General features: G+C 38.8%; 1 protein-coding gene, 1 long non-coding RNA gene and 1 other non-coding gene across 3 annotated transcripts; 1 reads left to right on the top strand and 2 right to left on the bottom strand.

The window, feature by feature from the left end:
* Positions 1-6,288: 6,288 nt before the first annotated feature.
* Positions 6,289-11,411, top strand: LOC111573194 (leucine-rich repeat-containing protein 3-like). Its single transcript, XM_055008168.1, has 2 exons — positions 6,289-6,555; positions 8,088-11,411. The coding sequence occupies exon 2, from the start codon at positions 9,346-9,348 to the stop codon at positions 10,126-10,128; it is 783 nt and encodes a 260-aa protein (XP_054864143.1). The 5' UTR covers positions 6,289-6,555; positions 8,088-9,345; the 3' UTR covers positions 10,129-11,411.
* Positions 11,412-16,197: 4,786 nt separating this feature from the next.
* LOC118470787 (uncharacterized) lies at positions 16,198-24,410 on the bottom strand. Its single transcript, XR_004847935.2, has 3 exons — positions 24,185-24,410; positions 21,784-21,860; positions 16,198-18,379 (listed from the first exon to the last, which is right to left on the bottom strand). It is a non-coding gene; the product is annotated as an uncharacterized LOC118470787 (long non-coding RNA).
* Positions 21,301-21,374, bottom strand: trnai-aau (transfer RNA isoleucine (anticodon AAU)). Its single transcript has one exon. It is a non-coding gene; the product is annotated as a tRNA-Ile (tRNA).
* Positions 24,411-24,856: the final 446 nt, after the last annotated feature.

Raw genomic sequence — 24,856 nt, 5'->3', positions numbered from 1 at the left:
TTTAGCAGAATTTAGTTTTGTTAGTTTTTCTTGTAGACAATAAACAAAATATATAAATATCCTTTGTATATGTTTGTGTCTGTCTGATGCAGCCACACTTTTAGAAACACAATAAACATTTTTCCACAAATATTTCATGATATCTGAGATTTTGTAAAGTTTTATGGGTGTCCCATAACTTTTTTCCATCGCTGTAAATGAAACAGACCTCGTCGTTGTCTGTCTTTAAACAACTTAATTATAAACTTTTTAAAATAAATAAAATGTATATTCCTAAAAACGAACCATCAAAATGACACCATATATCAGATGTAGAAACTATGAAAACAGAATCAATCTGTGAATTTTCAGCTTTTTGAACTCCTTATGCTGATGTTACGTTAGAAAAACCAACTAAATCCAGGCTTTAAATCACCAAAATCACTTTTTTCTAAATGTCCCAATTTATGTGTTAATTTATGTGTTATAATGTTATTAATTTAATAATAGCCACGTATTTGTCTATTCATTGATTCAGTCGCCAACCAACACTGATTTGAATTGAAAAACTTTACTTATTGTGTCAAATATTGATATTTGACAAAAATACGATTAATTACAAAGCCTCGAATTAATTCAGTTTTTTTTAAAATCACATCCCACTACTAATTTATCCAGCTAAAAATGTAATTATTGTTATTTTCACAGTTGTAGACCATTACTGTGTTTTTCTGACTCCACTGCTGCCATGAATGAATCCATTTTTATGTTTCTTCAGGCCACTAATAACCAATCAGCAGGTCCTTGTCTCCAGTGGTTCCAGTGAAGTAACATTCAGAGGACATCAGATAGAAGACCAGAGCCAGAAGTTTTCCCCTCCACTCATTTCCACGTCTTGATAAGACCTGGCAGCCTTTAACCCATCTTCTGTGCTCCTAAATGATGCACCAAAGCAGGACCTTTGCTTGGATTAGGCTGAAGAAGCGATAAATCCAGCTCTGGCTTCCTTTAGCTCCATTAATACGAGCCGAGCCGCTGTGAACGTTGAAGGAAAGTCAGATTCTTGGAGGATTTTCTCAGCTCAACCTCAGGAGATGTTTGCTGCGATAAGTTGTTCAGACTCTGGATTTGAGAAGATCCTGGAGGGCAGAGTGCTGCTTTAAGGTGGAGCAGAGTTTATCTGAGGAGAAACGCTGCCGGCCTGAAATAAAACGGAAGCTTGATGCCGGGGAGGCCACAGTTTTAGTAAAACAGATAATAAGGGTTTGAGGGTTGAGGGCAGATTCAAGGGTAGATTAAGAATTCCCTGGTGAGAGCCAAGAAGCTGTCGTCGGAGTTTATAGGTGTGGAGGCGAAAATCACTGGAACACATCCAGAGAAGAGCTCTGCAATGTGTGGAAGCAGAGTTTCACCGAGTCAGGAGGAAGATGCTGCCAAACAAACAGCAGCAGAACTCTGGGAGAATTTAGATTAAAAACTAAAGACGAGCCCACATGTTCATTAGAATATCTCAATCTCCTGGATAATTTATCCAATAAAAGCTTCATATAATTTCTTCTAGTCTGGACTATTTCACAAACAGTCTGTAAAGTTCTACTAATGTTTTCTTTTAGTTCCCAGAATGTTGTTCTTCACGGTAGATGACAAAAGATGTTCTAAAAATGTTTGTTAGATTACTCTCCCACTCAAAATACTACTTTTTACTGCAAAATGTAACTTTCTGTCAATATATTTAGGGTTTATCACACCCAAAATACTACTTTCTGTCCATGTACTCATAGTTTCAAAAGTTTTATTCCATCCAAAATACGATAATTTTTCCATGTACGTATGGTTTTTAAGTTTTTTTCACCCAAAATACTATTTTCTGTCCAAGTACTTACATTGTTAAGGTTTGTTCCATCCAAAATGCTATATTTTGTCCAAGTACTCATGATTTTCAAGGTTTACTCCACCCAAAATTCAACCTACATACAACCAAGTGCTAATGGTTTTCCAGGTTAACTCCAAGGAAAATACTACTGAATACTGAAACAGAAAGGCTGATTATGGGGCGGTTCCTGTATTCATGCACCTGCTGTAATGAGTTCCTGTGGGGAAGAGTCCGAATGAGGTTCTACTGGGGGGTTCTTGTGGTTGGAATGTGATCAAGGGTTTAGGCCACCCAAAAAACTGGGTCACAGGTTGCTGCAGTGAAAAATGACCTTAAAATTAGGAACAGATGCCTTTGGACAGACTGTGGTTAATATAAATAATCTTTGGTTAGAGTTGGGCAACTAAAAGACATGATTAAGATTTTAGTGAAAGTTCATGAAAAGGTTTAAGATACTGAGAGATAATGGAAGTCATAGCTAACTTTCTGTTCCACTTTGACATTCTATCAAAGATGGTTTTACCTTCTAAAGCTGAGTTTAACATCCCTCCAGGTCTTGGCTGTGCTCCAGCTTCTACCAACATCCCTGAGTACAAAATGAACTGAATTTTATTATTTCTGACCATAACTTAACAACTATACAAACATTTCTTTCAGTCCTTCCTTCGCTGTGACTTCAGGGTTGAGTGAGGTTAAGTCTAGTCACAGTTTGCCAGACATCCAATGAAATAATCATGTTTGCGTCTGTTCCTAAATGTGACCCAGAGTGATGTTAAATGTGAGCTTTAACAAAACAAACATCAGCCTGCTGTCCTCATCCATTTACCGCTGATAAAGGTTTGTCCGACTGGGCTCGTCCACGGCAGAAAGTCGTTCCTGTTTGGCCTGAAACTTGGAGCGGGTCCATGCTATCACTTAGTATTGCTGTAAGCTGCTTACAGACAACCTTCTCCATAATGCAAAGGACTGACTGTCTGTCAAAGCAACGAGGGAGACGACGTGCAAATCTAAAAGTCGCTGCAGACACGAGGATCCTCCTGGAGGCTTCCAGCACGGGTTAAAACACGTCCTCATCAAGAGCAGAGTGAACAAAACTCAATGTCAGATGGCCTCTGCAGCGGGAAACATCATCAGATATAGTGAGGGAGGCTCCACAGAGGTCAATATCTACTGTAGGGCAGCACAGCCTCACTTCACAAAGTCATCTGAGACTAACCAGGCTGCTGGTGGCACAACTGAGTCTTTCTGTTCGGAGGAAACGATCTGATCTGTTGAAATTCATCATCATGACAGAATTAGTCTGCAGAATCTAGCTTCAGCTGGCTCGGTTCCACGTCACTGTGATCTTGAGGGGGAGTTTTGATTTTATTTAAAATGGGATACTGGGCAGGAATTCTGCCAGGAGTCCGACGAGATGAGTAAGGATGTTCAAATTCTGGCTTCTAGTCTGAACTATTTCACAAACAATCTGTAAAGTTCCATTAATGCTTTCTTTTAGTTCCTAGAACGCTGTTCTTAACGGTAAAGGTTCCAAAAATTACCATTAGCCTCTCCCATTCAAAATACTACATTTTGACCATGTACTTCTGGTTTTTGAGAATTACTCCACCCAAAATACTATTTTCTGCCTAATTACCTATAGTTTTAGAGGTTTATGCCATGCAAAAATCCTACTGAATACTGAAACAGACACAGAAAGACCGATTATGGGATGGTTCTGATCTTATCTGGTGAAATTCATCACTGGCAGGGCAGCTGTGAATTCCGTCATGACAGAATTAGTCTGCAGAACCTAGCTTCAGCTGGCTCGGTTCCACGTCACTGTGATCTTGAGGGGAGTTTTGATTTTATTTAAGACGGGATACGGGGCAGGAATTCTGCCAGGAGTCCGACAGGATGAGTAAGGATGTTCAACAAACGCCTTGGCAAGTTCCACAAGCCTCAGACGGCGGCGAATGTGAAGTAAATCTATTAGCCAGACTACAGAGCAACAGCAAGGCTGCTGTTGAGCTGCTGTAACATGTGATTGTAGATGCTGCCACAGCAAAGCAAACTGCTGCTCCACCGGTCAATATAATCAATGATTCTGCCTCTCAGCAAAATGGACGGGATGAACTCTGGCTGCCATTTAATCACACAGATGCTTGGCCAAGCGCTGGCTGCATTCAGGTGGACTTTGCAGCGAGACGGCCGGACTACCTCCAAAGGTTGTGTTCGTCACGGACTCCAGATTGAAGTCCTCCATCAGGGCAGGACGGTCAATCAGTGTTTATGATGAGTGACAGGAAGTAACACATAGAGCAAACCATCAGTCCCAGGCAGAGCAGGAGGACGGGAGGACGGCGGTAGAGGAGGAACAAAAGATCTAATGTCTCTTTGAAATCATCTAAACCAGGGGTGTCCAACATGCGGCCCGCAGGCCAAAAGCAGCCCTCCATAGGGTCCAATCCAGCCCTCAAATTGTAAAAATTCCAGAGAAGACATTAACTGCAGATTGTAAATTAGTAAAACTATAAATTTAAAATTATTTCTAGACCATGACAAGTTGTTTAGATCATAAAGTAAAATAGTAGATTCTTCATTGTTCTTTTGTCGTTTTGTGTCTCATTTTGGTCTTGATTTTGCTGTTTTGTTGTCTTTTGTTGTCTGACTTTTGTCATTTGTCTAGTGTTTTTGCCATGTTGTTTCTTGTTTTCGTCATTTTGTGTGTTGTTTTTGTCTCGCTTGTGTTTTTTGTCTTGTTTTTGTCATTTTGTGTTTTGCTTTATTCGTTTTTTTTGTTTCTCATTTTTGTTGTTCTGTTTCCTTTTTGTCTCACTTGTGTTTTGTCAATTTTTGTGTCATTTCTCCTTTTTTTTGTCTTGCTCGTGTCCATTTTTTTGTTGCTTTGTAACTTTTTTGTCTGTGTGCATCAAACAAATGCAGGCAGGGATAAAAATATAGATTATAATGCAGAGGTAAAAAAACGAAGAGAAGATGTCATCAAACCACAAAGACGAGGTTCAGGTGTCATTCAGAAGCTCAAGTGAGCATGAAATTTAAATTTGACACATCAGTGGGTGCCAGGCTGCGAACAGATACTGGAGGTGATACAGACACAATAGGACAGCGGCAGAAATTCATCTTCAGGAATGGAGGCGATTCCACAAAGATGCTGAGAATGCAAAGTTTTCTAAGGATAAGAAAGAAGTCGCAGTTATCATATTAAACAGCTAAAGGTGAAATAACGTCCCAGTTTTCATATTAAACAAACAGCTAAAGGTGAAATAATGTCACAGTTCTCACATTAAACAGCTAAAGGTGAAATAACGTCACAGTTCTCATACTAAACAGCTAAAGGTGAAATAATGTCACAGTTTTCATATTAAACAAACAGCTAAAGGTGAAATAATGTCACAGTTCTCACATTAAACAGCTAAAGGTGAAATAATGTCACAGTTTTCAGCTTCGACTAGAAATTAAGTTCAGCATTTAAGCTGCATTTTCTCCCGCATCATGTCTGTATGTGATGAATCACAAATAATCTTATCTTTGCTATTTATTTTACTGCGTCACTGTTTTTTCAACCAATCAGATATCAGACTGGATGAGACTCATCGTCATGGTAACCAAGATAACAGAGGAGATGCTTTAAACGTGTAGTTTTGGTAGATTAGGAAACCTGACCAACCTCCTAACGTGTAATTATTGTTGTCAAAGTGTCGACCAAAAGCAGGATCTTTTTCTGAACAAATAACGATGTTTCTTTGTTGCACATGACAGTTAATCAGACATCTTTTGGGTTCTGGCCTGTTTGTCAGGCGATGCAAGACATTTGAAGACATCATTTTTGTTATACACAACAGGGTTGTTCATCTGGACTTGGTTCTTGAAGATGTTTCATCGCTCATCCAAGATGAGGGATGAAACATCTTCAGTGGTCCTTGTGTCATTTCTGACCTTCCCTGAAAATTTCATCCAAAGCCGTTGGTCCGTTTTTGATTAATGTTGCTAACAGACAGACAGACGGACAAACGTACGCCGATCGTCACATAACTACGCCGTGTTTCTTGGTGGAGCAACAAATAAATATCTCGTAAAGTAACTGATTTATCAGTGTAAAATTTCTTGAAAAACTCAAATAATCACAGCTGATGATTTAAAGTCTGGGTATAAAGCCTCTAATGATGGAAAAGGTGAGTTGATTTGACTCATGATTTCTGGTGTTTCACAATGTATTTATAAGGAAACACAGTTAAAAGTAGACTTTCCTCTGACAAAAACATACAAACTACTATAATTATTGGGTAAAATGTTGCGGTTCCCTGGTTTTACTGCTGTTTCTGTACTTCCTGTGTAGTTTCAGAGCAGCAGCAGTAAACCCTGACGCTGTTTAAATCCAGAAAGTTTGACTCTCAGCTGCTTTCTGTCCGTTCAGCCTTTACGGTTCATGACAGCAGCTTTTCCGGTGACTCGCAGGTGCAGCATTTTTTTTTTTTTAATCGCACACGCGCACACGCTCACATGCACACGCACAGCGGCGCACAGACGCACCGCTGCTGCAAAACTGCGCCGTTCGGAGCTGAACAGCTGGATCCATCCATCCTCCGGACCGGACCGGACCGGACCGACAAGCATGAAGCGGACATTTCTGCTCCTGAATCCTGAAGAACCCTGGACCGGCACCGAACACGGATCGGAACCGAACGGGGAGAAGCCGGCAGGTCGGTACCGACTCAGACACAAACTCACTTTTACGCATTTTTCATCCCGCAAGAGCGAAAACCGGAGAGACTGGCTTCAGTTTGTGTCTTTAATTAGTTTGGCACCGAGTGGAGGTTTAATTAATACTAAAATTAATTACCTGTTAGTGAGAGGATGTTTCTAGATTAATGGAAACTGCATTTTACGATCATCTGTGATCGATCTGGTCAGTATTTATAGATCAATCAATCACTTTTATTTCCTCTGATCTGAAGTCCACATCTTAAAACGTGTTTAGTCCAACCAGAAGTCTAATATTAGACGATTAATTAAGTAAATGGCTGTTATTAATGATTACTTTCACTGTCAGTGGTTTTCTTGGTTAATTGATTCAAGGGGTTGGTTTAGTCTAATAATACAGAGTTTATTCAGCAAATATTAACTACAGCTGCATTAACCGATATTTTTCATTATCAGTTAATCTGTTGATTATTTTCTTCAATAATTGATTGTTTTGCATGAAAATGTCAGAAAAAGGTGAAAAAAATTATGTTTTCCAAAGCCTGAGATGACAAATGTCTGGTTTTGTCCAACCAAAAGTCCAATATGACACAATTTGTTAAGTAAGTTGTCTATAACTGATGATTATTGTCACTGTTGATTAATCACTTGATTATTTTCTCAAATAATCAATTATCAAAATGTCAGAAGATGATGAAAAATCTAATCAGTCGAAGCCCAAGATCACAAGTGTCCAAATATATTCAGTTTCCTGCCACAGAGGAGGAAAGAAATCAGAAAACATCCACACTGAAGAAGCTGGAAATAGAGAATTTTGACTCTTTTCTCCTAAATTGATTATTAAAACAGTTGACAATACTTTAATAGTTATCAGCAGCTCTGATAGTAACAGACAAGACAGAAACAGCTGATTTTTGTTTAAATTAACTTAACTTTGACTTTAAATGCCTGTTTTCTTGAGCTCCAATAACTTTTTCTTCAAATTACCTCCTGAAAAAGTCCATTTCCAACTGTAAAATCACATTAATATTCCTATAATCTTCAACCTTTAGCGTATCAGTATTAATATAAGTGGTGTAGGTGGAGCAGACGGATCTATTCCTCGACATTTATCGTCTGTTTTGCTGCTTATCGGTTGTTCTTTGTGTCCTGTCGTGGTTTTAATTCGACCTTCGCTGCTCTCCCATACATCAGCGCTAATCTTACAGACCGCACACTTTTATTTCATCACAAATCGCTGTTTTCAAAGTTCATCTGTTGCATGTTGATGAGCTCCACACCTTGTTGAACACTGTGTGGATTCCTCGCAGGAACGCAGCTCCAGAAACACACCATTATTATGATAATGTTGAACTTTAGCGGCTCCCCCCCTCCAAGGAGAAAGGAGTCAGGAACGAGGCAGGAGTTTAGATATTCTGCAGAAAAACGGGGCTGTGAGAGGGCATGGACGTCCCGGTGGACAGGAAGTCCAACACAAAGAAACTCCTGCATGTTTTCATGAATTTTTGTCTCTCCATCTTTTGTGTTGCAGGTTTCTTCCAGTTGGAGAGGATTTGCCACCACGCTCTGGATTTATGACCAGAAGAAACATTCAACGCCACGTTTAGAGAGAATGCAGACTTCTGGACCTCCGTTGAGCTGGATTTATCCAGAATGTTTGGTCGGATTTGATCCTGAAACTTTTGCCGCAATGAAAAGCCATCTGGGAAGGAGATTCTGAGCCTTTGAATGAGCAGATTTTTACCTAAACTGGACCTCTGGATGGTTTTTCATGTCTCACTGAGGTGGAACCTGGACATCACTGCAGCAAAGATAAAATAATCCTGTTTTTCTCTATTACAAACCACAGAACCTTCAAATGAACAGATTTCTTACTGAAACTGCAAATAATGTTTGAGCCCAACAGCAAGAAATGAACACGACAGTTTCCATTCATCTTTATGAGTTAAAAAAAACTTCTAAGAAATTATGTTTAACCAACACAGAGTTAATTTAATGATTAGCAGCAAAACACAAGTTTTTAGTGCATAAATCTAGTTTTTCCACATTATTAAAACATGATTTTAGCGTGTTGTGCACTTAATAAAGAACTTTACAAGTTTTTAAGTTGATTCCTCACAAAAATTAAGCTTTTAACTACATTATTTAAAAGGAATTTTAAATAATGAATCGTGAACACACGCTTTAAGGTGACAAGCATTTGAAAAATTAACTTTAGTTCTAATTACATTTCCTTTGAATTTCCATTTCAGTTAATTAAGCTAACAAAAAAGTTTTAGCTTTTTTCATTTAAAAACGGCACAAATTAAAATTTCTCAACAAATTATAAACGGACTGAGCAGATTTGTGAAATTAAACTCTATGATTCTTCACCACTAGTTGCTGAACTAAAGAGTCGGACAGTTTAAACTTCACTGATAAATACGACCAGCATCATGATATATTTTATTGGTAGAAATGCTGAAATCCTAAACTCAAGGGGAAGAAAAATTAAGCTATGACGCCTGTTTCTTTAAGTTATCTCAACTTGAATTGAGTTTTACATCAATTAACACAGAAATTAGAGTTTAAATTACACAAAATATTATCATTTTGTCAACCATCAAAGAAATGTTTACAACGTAAAATTTTTATCTGAATGAGTAAACTAGACTTTTTTAGGTGGTATGAATAGATCCCATGGATTAGTTCTCAGAGTGTGGACCTCCTGGATTGTTCTTCATGTCTGGCTGGTCTCTAAAGCAGCACGCTATCACCAGGAGCTCTGATTTCAGCCTCACCGCCCGCTAATGGGGGCCTCTAGAAGCTGCAGGTCCTCCAGAAAACCTCCGTGCTGTGCTTCTCTTTGGTTTGTGCTGCTCTTATCGGTGATTATGACGACGCATGCCTGCCCGAAGATCTGCCACTGCTCCGACAGGAACGGCATGGTGGTGCAGTGTACCTCACGCAACCTGGAGAGCATCCCGTCCAACCTGCCCAGAGACACCGTGGTCCTCCTGCTGTCGTCCAACCGGATCAGACACGTCCCCAGGGAGGCCTTCACGGACCTCCACCGCCTCCGGGAGCTGGACTTATCTCACAACGCCATCGAGATGGTGGAGGTCGGTGCCTTCCAGGGAATCTCAGACACCCTGCGGACCTTAGATCTTTCTAACAACCACCTCAGCAGCCTCCCTAAGGACACCTTCACCAAGCTGCACGCCCGGGTCCGCCTCTCCCACAACCCCTGGCACTGTGAGTGCTCGCTGCAGGAGGTTCTTCGGGAGCTGAGGCTCGACCCTGAGACCGTCAACGAGGTTAGCTGCTTCACATCGGTGCAGGAGGAGTACGTGGGGCAGCCGGTGATCCAGGTCCTGGACTCAGGGATCAACTTCTGCAACTTCCACCACAAGACGACGGACGTGGCCATGTTCGTTGCCATGTTCTGCTGGTTCTCCATGGTGACGGCGTACATCATCTACTACATCAAACACAACCAGGAGGACGCCAGGCGGCACATGGAGTATCTCAAGTCGCTGCCCAGCACCTCGCACATCAGTAAGGACTACGACACGGCGAGTAGCATCTTCTAACAGGACACTGAGGTTCTCCTGCTGTCGTAGAACCGGATCCTACAAAGAGGCCTTCATGGACCTCCAAGGCTTCTGGAGCTGGACTTAGATCATCAAGAGCCTGGAGGTTGGTGCCTTGCAGAGAATTCAAGAAGCCACTCGTGCAACCTCCCAAAGGATCTTCTGGTTCTCCATGGTCCACCATATACATCTCTTATGACATTAAAGAACCAGGAGGACGTAGAAGAAGTATCTCTAGTTCCTGCTTAGCATTTCCCTCATCAGCAAGGAATACAACACAGCGAGCAACATGTTTTAGAGCATTAAATCTGCTCAAGGACACGGTGGTTCTCATGTTGGGGTTGAACTGAATCAGGCACGTCCAAATGGAAGTCTTTAAGGACCTCCATTGACTCCACCCTACAAAGCCTTGAGGTCAACATCTTTCAAGAGATCTTGGACACCCTGCAGACCTTAGATTTTTCTCAGCAGCCTTCACCAAGCCGCACACCTGGGTTTACAGCCATGTTCTGCTGGTTCTCCATGCATCATTTCCAGTCATCATCTCGTGAGCAAGGACTACAACTCAACGATCAGCATATTTTAAAATGAAACTGCTTCAGTGGATGTGGATCACAGAGCAGCGCTGAATACAAATGAAAGTGAATGTGGCCCATAAGAGACGTGATAAACGCTGCACAAGGCACAAAGACATTCAGAGAAGGATTGAAATCTCATCATTAAGTGCTGGTCGGGTTTGTTTCAGCAAAAGATGGCAGATTATTTTTCACTCAGACCCCATGAATAATGTATGAAACTATTTTGGAGGTAAACTTTGCCAGAACAGTTTTGCATCCGTGGTTTTAGGAGTTGAGCCTTCGGGTGAGGTGAACCTCAGAGTCCACGTTCTGTGAAATGGGCTCCCTGAAAAATAATCCCCACAGCTTCACAGAAAAATATCTGAGTTTAAATCTGTTTAAAGTTTTATGATGTATTCCAGAAAAACTGAGTCCTGATAGGGACTGCTGAGGGCGAAGCAGACGAGGAGGAAGTGTGAGTTTTCATGTACTTTCCCTGTCAGAACTGATGTATGTTTCCCTCTTAATGTAAAGAGTTTGTATATTTAATGATCCATAAAGGATAGAAGTTTGTAGTGGAGCTTTGCTGGCTTCTGTCACACCTTACATTTAAGGTGGAATTGCAGCCTGGAATTAAATTTCACACCTGATATTTTGCTTCAGAAGGTAATAACTTTGTCACTTCTGAGAGGAAAAATAATCAATCCGTGTCACAGAAAAACTGGATTTGATGTCTCAGATATTGATTTTTTTCTAAAATGCTCTTATAGGCTTTTATAAATTGCACTCACAAAACGTTTTATTAAGTTTAAGATACTTCTGTGAGATCTCTGCGGGGAGTTTAACTCAGCAGCTAAAGCCAGCACATTATAGTCAGGTCAAACAGACGGGGCAACAACATCCATCATCAACATGTAAAGTCACTAGATCTGAGGCTGCTAATACGTTTTCATTTTACGGCTGAGTTTTAGATCTCTAACACGCCTGAAAACACATGACCTTTCAGCAGGCATGAAGGTGTAAACATGAAGAAGTGGAATTGGTTCCTGAACCCTCTGAACTCCCAGCAGTCTCTAACCTGTCTGATGAGCTGCAGAACCAGCAGAAAGAAACGGACTTTGCAGGAAATCAGATTATAGTCATGGAAAAAATTATCAGACCACCCTTGTTTTCTTCAGTTTCTTGTTCATTTTAATGCCTGGTACAACTAAAGGTTCGTTTGTTTGGACAAATATAATGATAACAACAAAAATAGCTGATAAGAGTTTAATTTCAGAGCTGATATCAGGCATTTTCCGTGTTTTCTAGATAATAACCAAAATCCCTTCAGTTCTTCCATCAGTAGCTATAGAATTGTTCTGCCAAAAACAGCTTTTAGGATTCCATGTTTTCTTTTCTGTCTGTTTTAGTCCCATGATCCACACAGGAGTTAGTACTGATTCATAACCATTGTTTCTGATGACTGCAGCCATGCGTCTTGGATGCTTTCCACTAGAGGTCGACCGATAAGGGATTTTCAAAGGCCGATGCCAATACCGATTTTTAAAAAAATTTTCAGCCGATGGCCGATATCTAAAGCCGATTGTAGAAGACGATTTTTAAGGGGGGGGCTGCTGCTAGTATAATTAGATAATATAAACATACGGACGCTGGGTGTGCAGATGAGGGACGTGCAGCAGCCTCGCTCTGGGCATAGGCGCACAGGTTGCTCTTCTGACTGTGGTCAGAAGAGCAACCTGGTGTATGCAGTTAAATGCAGCGAGGAATGCTCAGATCTCTACATAGGGGAAACCAAACAGCCACTTAACAAGCATATGGCTCAACACAGAAGAGCCAGTTCCTCAGGACAGGATTCGGCGGTCTTCCTTCACCTCAAGGAAGAGGGACACTCTTTTCAGGACACCAATGTTCAGATTTTGGACAGGGAGGACAGATGGTTTGAGAGAGGTATGAAAGAAGCCATCCATGTCAAAGTGGAGAAGCCATCTCTGAACAGGGGGGGTGGTCTGCGACATCATCATTCACCATTTTACAATCAGGTCCTTTCAAAACTCCCCAAAAGAACTACTCAGCAGAATGACTCAGGTGAGGTGGCTCATGCTAACGACCACTATTAGCCTACGAGGGCTCGGTGAAGCTCGCATTTCAACGACCCCCTTTGTGTCACTCCCTGGCTCCCAACGACCATCGTTGAGGAGCCAGGTGGGCCTTGGCAATGGTCATCGGGATGTGAATAACACTGACCACACCTCACAGGGGTTATAAGCTGAGGCAACATCAACCACCACCAGAACTGAAGAAGCCTCTTGGATAAGAGGTGAAACGTCTTCAAGGAACTTTCTTAAAGTCCAGTTGGATTGATTTAAACAACTTTGGATGGTCAAAAAATGTCTTTAAGTGTTTTCCAAAGTACAAATGATGTCCTCAATTGTCCGTGTAGTTTCTCATTCATCCAGGTCATGGTTATCCAAAGTTGTTTAAATCAATCCAACTGGACTTTAAGAAGGTTCCTTGAATGTTCTCACCGAATTAATCAATTAGCAGTTTGGTCAATACGATACAAAAAAATGGTAAAAATGTCAAAGTTTCCTGAATTCCAAGAGGATAAACGTCTTGTTTGGTCCAAATATATTCAGTTTACTGCCGCAGAGGAGGAAAGAATCCAGAAAATATTCACATTTTAGAAGCTGGAATTTAGACTTTTGTTCTTAAGAAATGACTCAAATCAACTAATTGATTACGTTTTCAACAAAAATTGTCAGACTATGTCTTTAAGTGTTTTCCAAAGTACAAATGATGTCCTCAAATGTCTTGCTTGATCCAAATATATACAGTTTACTGTCACAGAAGAGGAAAGAAACCAGAAAATATTCACTTTTAAGAAGCTGCAAGCAGAGAATTTAGACTTTCTTACAAAGAACTGACTCAAACTGAAGAATCAATCAGCTGATTGGTCTATAAGATGCAAGAAAATGGTATAAATGTCAGTTTCCCAAAGTCCAAGAAGATAAATGTTCTGTTTGCTCCAAATATATTCTGTTTATTGTCACAGAGGAGAAAAGACATTAGAAAAGATGCACATTTTACAAGATGAAATCATGGAATTTTGACAGTTTTTTCTTGAAAAAAGTTGCTGAAACAGATGAATTTATTATAAAAACGGTTGATGATTAATTTATAGTTGCAGATGAATCTAAATCTTTTCCCTGACCATCATCATGACTTTATTTACTGTAAAATCTGCAGTCCCTTGTGTCTCCTCATTGAGCAGAAATTTAAATTCACTGCTTAGCTGCAGCTTTGTCTCTCTTCAGCTCAAATGATTCTAATCACAACAAACTGCTGCCTTTATGTCACATTTTCTCATAGTTTTAAACAATAAAAGCTTTATCCTCCTCCTTCCTCTCCCTCTGGATAACTACAGTATCGCTGAAGTGATGAATGTTTGATGAAGGAGGAGATATTTTCTTTTATTTTATGGTCATTGTTGTCGCAGCCTCCAGTCTCATCTGCAGCCACAACACATTCCTCACATCCAGATCAGTTATTTATTCCTGCAGATTACTGTGAAAAATACCCACGGAGCCAAATATGGAAGCCATGCATCTTCAGCTGCATAGATATGGATGAGGCAGAATATTAATTCATGTCCTACAACCCCAGAATAGTTCCATCCATAAATCTGCTGAGCCGTAGTGGAGGGCGTCTCGCTGCTTTATCCATTTATTTAATCACTTTAATGACTGGATTCCTCTGTTTCTGCTCTAATATATTTAGTATTTTCTGCTCTGCTGACCTTGGAGTCCCTAAACATCGACCTGTCCCCGCCGTCAAGCACCGTTAATTACACTTTGTCTTATGAGTCCCAAGGCACAAACTCATGAAGCCGGAGTTCTTAATTAGCCGAGGTCAGTCTGAGGAGGACTTCATTAGGAGGAACGCTCAGCTTCTGCACAACACAACGCTTTCCTCAACAACAGGAACGTCTAAATGGTTCTCTGAGTCCTAAAAGTTCACCTGAGAGAGAAGCTGTATGGACTGAAATGTGGATTTTGTTTTCCCAGTTAATGTTTCGCTGATGAACGGTTTCTGTTTCTAATGAGCAGCGTCTCACACCGCAGTAGTATTTATGTAAAAATTCAGATAAATTCCAACAGCAGTGAACAGTTTTTATAAAATACAGTTAAAAGAAGAAAATTCTGAAGTTTTTTTGGACCCAAAAAGAAGTCTGACAGCTAAATCCAACAGAAAATGTTGGAACAACTTTTAACGAGTTTAGAAAAGAAACTTGATTTAAGCAGCTGAGAGAAGTACTTTACACCGAGACATTTTTACGTTTAATTATTTTCCTACCGTTGACTACCTGCTGCCTTTGAATAAACATCCCAGATCCATACAAATCTAACTTGCCTTATCCTTTATTATTTTTTTTAGCCGTTTTAGTGCTATTTGCATTTTTAAATGTTGAACAATTCTCAATAAATTCTCTTAAATAATAAAAACACATTATTATTTTGTGTTAAATGTCTGGAATTCACAGTTTGTAATTTACAGGCAGCTACAGTTGTTGTTGATCACCGTGGAAACTCGATATAAATACAGTTTATTATTGGAAAGTCTCATTACAAGGTTAGATAGTAAACTTCATATTTTACTGTAGAATTCTGTGATTAATTATACAGTAAATAACTTTAAATGTATTAAAATATTAGTACTTTTAAAAATGGAGTGAAATATTTATGTATTGTGTATTTTTAAAGTCAAATTCTGTAAAGGTACAAATTACTATTTATAAAAATACTGAATTTTCATGTGGATGTGGAGATTTGGCCTGTTTTTATTACTATTATTTTTTGGCCTGTTTTTATTTTTTATTTTTTATTTTTGGCCTGTTTTTAAGGGTCTAATATGTACATTAATACACCTGTGACTTTTCTAAATATTATTTTTTTTTTTTTTTTAACAATTAAACAAAACTGATTTTTTTGAAAATAACAGTTAAAACATTATTTCTAATTTTCAATCCTGGTGTCAATATAAATAATTTTTATTTTAATAAATGCAAATATCTGTAAAATAATAATAATTTAACAATTTTTGCTGATTTCAATACAGCAAAAAAAAGTTATTTCACAGCCTCACATCTTTGACATAGACATTAATTTAAGTTTTGATCTTTTTTTAAGGATTAATGGAAATAAATAAAATTTCTTCAATTTTTAAAAAAAAAGTGACTTCACTTATTATTATCTGTAATTTAACAAAACAGGGAAAATCTATAAAATATCAGCTAAACATTTTTCTATGCTTCATATAGATATTTTTTCTTTCAAACTAATGCAAATATCTGTAAAATAATGAGATTGTTGATTTAAATGCATTAAAAAATTAACATAACTTTGTAGTCACCCATCTTAAAAGAACAAATTACTGTTTGGAAAAATACAGATTTTGGCATTAAAATTTATTTAAAACAATAAAAAATCTGTGACTTTACTATTTAACCAATAGAGCAGAATCTGGAAAATTACAGTAAATTATTGAAAATAAATTAATAAATTCAATAATAATAGTTTTGATGCCTAAACTTAACCCAAAATGTGCTGAAAGTAAACAACAAATGAAATTGAAACTAAAAAAAAACATGATAACGGCGCAGGATGGGATTTTAATTCAAGTCTTTTTGATTGTGGACGGTAATTAATCAATAAATGGAGTGAGATTCACTGATCAAAACATATTTATCTTTTCCTCTAATAAGTACTAAACCAAGAGACTGAAACTGTATTAAATCAGCAGCTAAATGTCTTTAAAGGTGTAGATTTGGTTCCACAGAAGAACCCAGAGGAGAGAACAAAGTTATTCATACCATGAGTTCAAACACCTCCTCAGATCCAGGTGTTGTGAAGCCATCAGTGTTAAATCTGTCACCAGAGGGCAGGTAAACATTCTGTCGATTTAATCTCCTGTTATTCAGTCTTCTTATGTACTCTAATCAATCGCAGCGTCCTTTGATTTATGAAGTGGAGAGCAGGACTCCTTTATGATTTACTGGAGATTTACTACTTTAGAACATCTAGAGGAGAGTTTACAGAGCAGCTGAAGAAAAACAGAAGATCTCCAGAGACTGATGTTCATGTAAAGTGGATTTACTTCCTCTCTGATTATCATCTACGACTTTCAAGGTGAATTAATTCAGAAGGTTTTAATGAATTCAGGTAAAAATTATAATAGTTTGTAAAAGGTCCAACATCTGGACTTCACCTGGACGTTAACCAGCTGAGTGTTTATTAGAAACTATTAAAGTAATACTCGTACTTTGACTGGTTTTGGAAGATCGCTGACTCCCAAAAAGAAGGTTTAGTTTTGTCCTGAAATGAACCCGAGCCCAGGATGGACTGAACCAGAAACACCAACTTTAAATCACCTATGACCACCTGGTTAAACCTCATGCGTTTAACATCAACAGGATGGAAGGATTGAATCCTGTTATGGTTCTGATGGAATGTCACCTTTAAATCCAAATCATGCTCTGTTTCTGGTTTCTTTGAGGGATTAAATGAAGTTGGATGATTAGACGCTCTTCTTGCTCTGCAGAAATCAACATTTTGCAGAATCCACCAACTCCGTCTATGAGTTTAACTCCATAGAATCCAACCTTACATGTAGAACCACTCAGAACAACATCCATTATTGGCTCTAAATCTGGAGAATGCTGCTGACAACTATTTAGGTTTATCTGAGAAGGTTCTGTGAAGTTCTACTATTGTTTCCAGCAGGAAGTTTTCTTTTAGTTCTCAGAATGTTCTACTTAAACTCAGTAGAAGTGAAGATGTTCTAACATAACATCGTTAGACCGTAATGCCTTAACAATTATTCTCTTTCTTTCTTATCATTGAAAATTGTGGAACACTGTGGGATCGTTTGATAGATTCTATAACGTGTTCTCTCAAGAACATCCTCAGAACATACCAGGCAGAATGTTCCACCTTTGTGAATACATTGCAGTAGTAGAACGTCTCATGAAGAACTTTCTGTCATCTGAGGCCTTAAAACATCTTAAAAATGGTTTCCAAATGTTGGTTTGAGAACATCCTTTGTTATGATGGAACACTGTGTGAATGTTTAATAGAAGAACATTGTATCATGTGTTTCCTCCACAACAAGACCAAACGTTCTCCCTTTAACATATCAGATTATAGGAACATTCTGTAATGTTCATTTATTTAGAGTCTCAATAAATCTGGAAAGCGTTTTTTAAATGTTGGTTTAAAAAGATTTCTTCTTTTGTTATCGTGGAACATAATCTGCATTGCTACCAACCTCACCTGGATGAGGACATTTTCTTTAAAACATTAGAACTTGTAGATGATGTTATCTAATGTTGTGGGAACCTGCCAGGTGGTTGTAGAGGTGCTAATAACGCTGAGTTCTATCCTCCAGGTTCCACCAATGACAGACTTTAGTGTGACGCTTCAAAACAAATCAGAATGTTGTAACTTTTTGTGGATGTCAGGAATCAATCGATATCAACTTGCTTCTAACGGTGTTGTGATACCTCGTGTTTGGAATCCGACCCACTGATGTTGAACCCATGATGATGATGATGATGCTGATGACGATGATGTGGTTCCTTCATCGACAGTCGAGCACCATGTTGGACAAGTCCTCAAAGTTGAGAAAAGAGGACACTCCTGGAAGAGAAAGATTAGGTGGATCAGGTGTCCGACTTCAGATCAGAAGACTGAGGGTTTGAGTCTCTTTGTGGTTGGATTCAGGAAGATTTAGTGTTTGATTTGGTGGCCAATAAAGCTCAAAAATAAAATATATGTGTTTGTTTAGATGGTTAGGTTCCTGATAACACCAAGGTCATGACTTCAGTCCTCCTACTGGCCACTGAGGATGAAACTGTTCAACACAAAATTCACACATTAGAATACATGACATCTAGAACAAAACATTCCTGACTTCCTGCACCATCCAGACTGCGGGTATAACTTTTCTATCAGGTTCTGCATTTACTCTCCATGTGGTTTTGTTTTCAGTATCTGGCACAAGAACCTTGTTTTGGATTATTAAAGCAAGACTTTTTACATCTCTGTCAGCTGGTCCAAGCATCAACTGAACCACCTAAAGGATAAGGTATCTGACTTCAGATCAGATGACTGAGGGTTTCAGTCTCTTTGTGGTTGGATTTGTGATTCCTTTAACTTTAAAGGAGGATTTCTACATCTTCATGAATCACAAAAGCTTCCGTAAGTTCCCAGTCTGGTGTTTCTGGAGTCTGACGCTAAATTTCTACAAGAAGTTGCTTCTTTTCTAGAGTCAGCCAACTGTTGTTCCACCATGAATACTGTCATACCACATACTAAACCAGGGAAACATTTAGTATGTCCCAGTAGACAGTATGTTAAATGCAGTACACCAGGAATACCAGGATGTCCAACTACATCCAGTCAGATTTTGCAGTGTGAATGAACGTCGGTTGAGCGGAAGTTCTTCCTTGTCAACCAACAAGACATCAGGATGGTGACTGAAGAGCAGAGATTAAAATGTTGGAATGGATGCGACCAACTCTTGGTGCTGACTGAACTTTCTGTGGATTTACTGACTTCCCTCCAAAGAAACCAACCTGAAATGTGGAAACACCTGACTGAACATCCAAAATGGGTCCAATTTCATTTGTTCCATCTCCATATAACACTGTAAAACCCAAACCATGACCCAAAACTCTCTGCGGCAGGGAAATGTGTGCTTTAATGTGAATTATCTAGACAGCAGCAAGGGTGAAATAAAGTACAACATGCTTGTAGAAACAGCTAGGAAAGAGGTTGAGTGGCTAAAATGTAGTTTAGAGTCCACCAGTTAACTCTTTAAACATCAACATTAGACTTCCTAAACCACAAACTTTCAGGAATCATGTTCATAAAACACAAACAAAACAACTTAGCCGCAATATTTCAAAGTTCAGGAGCATAAATACTCATTTGATACCTGAAAAGGTGAGACATCGGTAAAAACACTCCAAGAAAACACTTCTTGTTCTGTAGCTTTGTGGAGAATGAAGCTACATAGCTGAGAGCTGAACCTTTGGGTCTCTGCAGGCCTGACCAATCAATCACACACATCATCTATCAGACTGAACAAATAGATCGTAGGTAACTCCTCTGGCTGGTGGGTGTTCATCTACTTCAACATTTTTAACCTCTTTATAACCTCTTTTTAACCTCTTTTTAATCTCTTTTGCAGAACTTTTATAGTGGTTTTAATACTTAAGACTTGTTTCTAAATAAACACTGGATTTGTCGCCAAGGCCAGCTTCCTGAAAGTGTTTCAGATTCAAATCACTAACTCCACCTTTAGGTGACACTTAGATTCACTAAACTGCCTGCGAGAGAAGATTTACCTGCAGCTGATGAACTCACCTGTCTGAGGTGAAGCAGCCAAAAATAACGTTTTTTCTTTTGGGATTACTAAAGTTCTTTCTTATCTTGTCTCATATTAGATAGTGACAGGTTGTCAATGAAATCCACAAAAAATCTTTTTCTGAGTGCATCTCTTCACAGCAAACAGTAACTGATGCTCACCTACATGTGGCCTAATGGATAAGGCGTCTGACTTCGGATCAGAAGATTGAGGGTTTGAGTCCCTTCATGGTTAGACTTGTGCTTGACTTGACTTTAAATGTTGTGTTTCTACAGCAATTCTGCTTCTACAAACATCTCAATGTGTGCACTCACAAGTAAAACCGGTTAGGCTGCCAATAACACCAAAGTTCTTGGTTCAATCCTCATATTAATTGTGAAGAATCAGGCTTGAATCATCACTTTTTGGCATTAATCAGCTGTTTATTCTGGTAACCACGACAACAAGGATGAAATAAAGCCAGAGGTGTTGATGCAGTGTTTTGTGGAAATAACCAGGAAATAGCAACTAATATGCTGAGCCAACTTTCTATCAGTTTATTAATTTATTGTCATTAAATCAGGCTGGTTACCTCAGCTGGTCAGAGCATGGTGCTAATGACACTGAGGTCATGGGTTCAATCCCCACACTGGCCACTTCAACAACCTTTAACGGGGAAGGAATGTTTGATTCATATCCAGTTGGTCTCATTATTTCATCTGACAAAGAGTTTTAGATGAGAATCGCTGACTCACCCTTTAGAACATGAAGCTAAACTGCAGCTCATCACCCAAAAACAGCAGTTTATGAGCTATTTGAGGCCACATTTGTGGAATTTAATGGCACTAAAACAAGCTTTGTGGACGTTGTGACTGTGAGATGAGCATCATGGGGAGCATTTTTAACTGCTAAAGGGATGAAATAAAGTTGGAGGTGTTTATACAGTGTTTATGAAGATAACCAGCCTGATTTCAATGACTGTAAACAGGATTATGTAAATAAAATCCATCCTCTAATAAATAAAGCAAAGAACAGTCTTTGTACAGATGTTGACTCAGAACCTTACAGAGGTTCATAGTCAGTCTGTTGGTGTTGAAACGGTTGAACAACATATTCAACTATCATTTCAGGTTTACACACATGGCTTTGGCTTTTCTGGGATGGTTTTACAACTAACCTTTTCTTTCCTTCTCAAAAAGTGAAGGCTACATGGCCAGTATGGGGAATGAACCCATGACCTTGGTGTTATTAGCACCACGCTCTGACCAGCTGAGCTAACCAGCCGGGTTTTAGAGAGATTTTTCATCCAATTTTTTATTTCTGTAGTTCATCCTTGATGCAGTCAAGATAATTCACATTAAAACACACATTTCAGTAAGAATGAGGTTTTGAGTCTCTTCTTGGTTGGATTTGTGTTTGACTTGATGTTTAAAGTGGTGTTTTGAACACTCAGCACATCACAGTTTGTTGAATTTTCCACCATTTATTTCCTGGGATGTAAAACTGGGCTTTATCTCCACTTGACCTGATATTTTCCCTCATCCTTTGTAGCTTTAAGACTTGTTTCCATGAAGCTTCAGCCTGTAGTTTGGTGTTTTCCACAGTGAGAGGAACCTCATATTATGGATTGTTTAATGTATTATAGATTGGAACCATTGTTCCAGAGTCTCCATGTGTCAAACTGAAAACGTACCTGATTTCGAGAATCCACTGGTCTTCTGGACGTTCCTCTGATCTGCTCCTGGATGATCATCAGGTGACCCAGAACTCCTGCATCAGAGAAATGATCAGAGATAAGATGTCTGATGATTGAGGGTTTCAGTTCCTCTGTGGTTGGATTTCTGCTTTTTTTGGAAGATTTTTACTCATTTTTTGGAAATATTTACAAGAATTTTCTTGCCAAATTTGGGGGATTTTATTTTTATTTATTTATTTATTTTAAATAAAAGTTTTAAGGGAAACTGAAGGAATTATTGGAATTTTCTTCCTGAAGGTTTTGCAAGTTTTCAGAAATTTAGGGAATTTTTTTTCTGAATTTTGGGATTTTTTTTCAGACAAGGAAACAATATTTTTTGATGTCCATAAATGAGGACAACAGGAGGGTTAAACAAGTGATAACTTTTTAAGTTGTGAGTCTGCAACGGTGATCAAATCAAGATGGAAATAAGTTAAAAACACCAAAAAGAACTGGCCACCTGGAGTTCAGGGCTCCGTTTCACGAAGCAGGTTCAACAAACTCTGAGTTTAACCCTGAACTCTGAGTTGATCTACTCTGAGATAGAAAACTCTGAGTTTTCGGTTTCACAACGGCTCATTTGAGTTGGTTTAATCAACTCGGAGTAGTTTCACCCGGACTTCAGCGCGTGCACCACAACTCTGAAAAGCCAGTATCAATGGAGCGCCGATTCGACGAGTCACCATGGCAACGGGGAAGCGGAGGACTACACCGTTTGAATTGGAAATCTTAATGCGCTTATATAGCGAGTTTGAACACGTTTTTAGAAAGAAGTGCAACACCTGCAGCTGCAAAAGAGAGGGAGACGGTGTGGGAGAACATTGCTGCCCGGGTCAATGTGTAAGTTTAAATCACAATAATATTACAGGAAAACTGTTTGAATAGTAGACTATTAAGTTATTTCATTTAGGTGCAATCCTGCAGGGGAGAAGCGCATGTGGCAGGAGCTTAAGATGAAATATAAAAACATTTTTAAAACAGGTAAGAAGTCGGCATAATCTCATGGAGCTACCTCATTTTGATCATGTTTTACATTGTAAAGTAGCCTAAATATTAAGTGGCTGTTTGACTGTGCAGTGGTTTTATCCCACACATAGCCTAAATGTCTGTATCCATATCATGTTCTGTTAAATAATTAAGCCTATTTAAACTAACACAGACTTCTACTCAGCCAACTATATATATATATATATATATATATATATATATATATATATATATATATATATATATATATATATATATATATATATACACACACATATATACACACATATATACACACACACAGAGAGAGAGAGAGCCTTGATGGCTCTGACAGGTTTATGTCCAGGGAAAACCACAAAGATGGTAAAAGTCGTTTCAGATCCAGACACACTTTTCTGACTGTCCTGCATACAGTTGTCTTACTGAAGTGTTCTGCATCTCCTACATTATATAAAAAAACTTCCATTTGCAAAGAACCGCAGCACAACACACAATATCTGCTGGGATGTGAGAGCATGACTGAGGTTGGTCATGTTGTAAATGTAAGGACGGATTAGGTTGGATGTAGATTATGGACTGTGATGTGAAACGGTACCGCTCTAAAAGATAGTTGTCGAGAAATGCGAGAACATCTATGCGCGGTCTGATAACAATCTCCTGACGAATATTTAATTCTCTGTGCAGTAATGCTGCTCCTTCATCTACTGGATCGTTAATAAAAGGGCGTCATTTGGCTAAAATCTTGGCCAAAACTCGCCAGCTAACTGAATGAATGAGGAAATGAAATAGACTGAGAGAAACTCGAGGTTTACTGAGAAAAACCTGGTCCCGACCAGGTTAGAGTCAGAGAGTCTGTTACTATGGTAACTGACCGAGAGCTTCAGTTACCCCTCTTTGTGAAACAGGCTAGAGTTACCCCTCTGTCTCTGGTTTGAGTTACCTCCCTTTGTGAAACGGAAAACTCTGAGTTTCCCTCATTTCAAGGTTAACAAACTCAGAGTTTTCACTAAACCTGCTTCGTGAAACAGACCCCAGGCCCATGGACTATAAACCTTGAAACTGAAAATAATGAAATAATCTGACCTCTAAGAGGAAAAAGTTTCTCCTCCAGAATCATTTAGATTTGATTTAGAAAAACACAGTGTTGTATATGATAAAGTACATTAATTAAACACCTAAACATCTGTTTATCAGTGACTGGACAGATGTTAATGTGGAGAATTCAAACATTATTTCTAATTTGGAGAAGCAAGGATCAAGGACACGACACTGGAATTAAACCCTCAGATCTCTGTATTCATTTCTGTGTGTTGGTAAATCTGTCTGGTTCTGTTCTCACTTTTATAAATAAACTGATCTGTGTCACACTGACTTCTTAAACCGTTCTCTCTCTTCACTTTCAGCGGTCAGAGCTGGAGTGTGACGCTGCTCCTTCACGGTTCATTGTCCAGGGTTTAACGTCTGCAGAAGAGAGAAAGATGTTTACGGCTTCACAGAAGGAGTTGCAGTGTTGTTGTCTCAGTGAGTTTGTGTTGCAGTAAAATGATTGTTCAGCTGCTTGGAGCTTCAGTAAACTGCTGAACGTCTAAAGTGAGCTGATGTTTGTTGCTACTGTGATTACTTTCAGAGAGGCGATGGCACGTTGTCAGCACAGCCCTGAGAGCTCTCCAAGGAAGAATTTAATTTACTGTCCTCTCAGCAGGACCAATAAGGCCATTTTCTGCTAAATCTGTCTGAGCAAATTAGTTTACTGAAGGAACACCCCTCATCTTCTACCTCTCTGTTGTGTGTTATTACATTTTTAAATTGGGTCATTTAATCACACTTACTGCTATTTTCAAGGTCCATTTCCCTTTTAAACAACTTTATCACATGAAATTCATCAATACTAATATTACCTTATTAGATCTATTTAACCCTCCTGTTGTCCTCATTTACAGGCACCAAAAAATATTGTTTCCTTGTCTGAAAAAAATCCAAAAATTCAGCAAAAAAATTCCCCAAATTTCCGAAAATTTGCAAAACCTTCACGAAGAAAATTCCA

This window comes from Amphiprion ocellaris, chromosome 24 (assembly GCF_022539595.1).
Source record: "Amphiprion ocellaris isolate individual 3 ecotype Okinawa chromosome 24, ASM2253959v1, whole genome shotgun sequence".
Taxonomy (NCBI): domain Eukaryota; kingdom Metazoa; phylum Chordata; class Actinopteri; family Pomacentridae; genus Amphiprion; species Amphiprion ocellaris.
The sequence above is the reverse complement of the archived record's forward strand: the minus strand, read 5'-3'. Positions and strand labels throughout refer to the sequence as shown.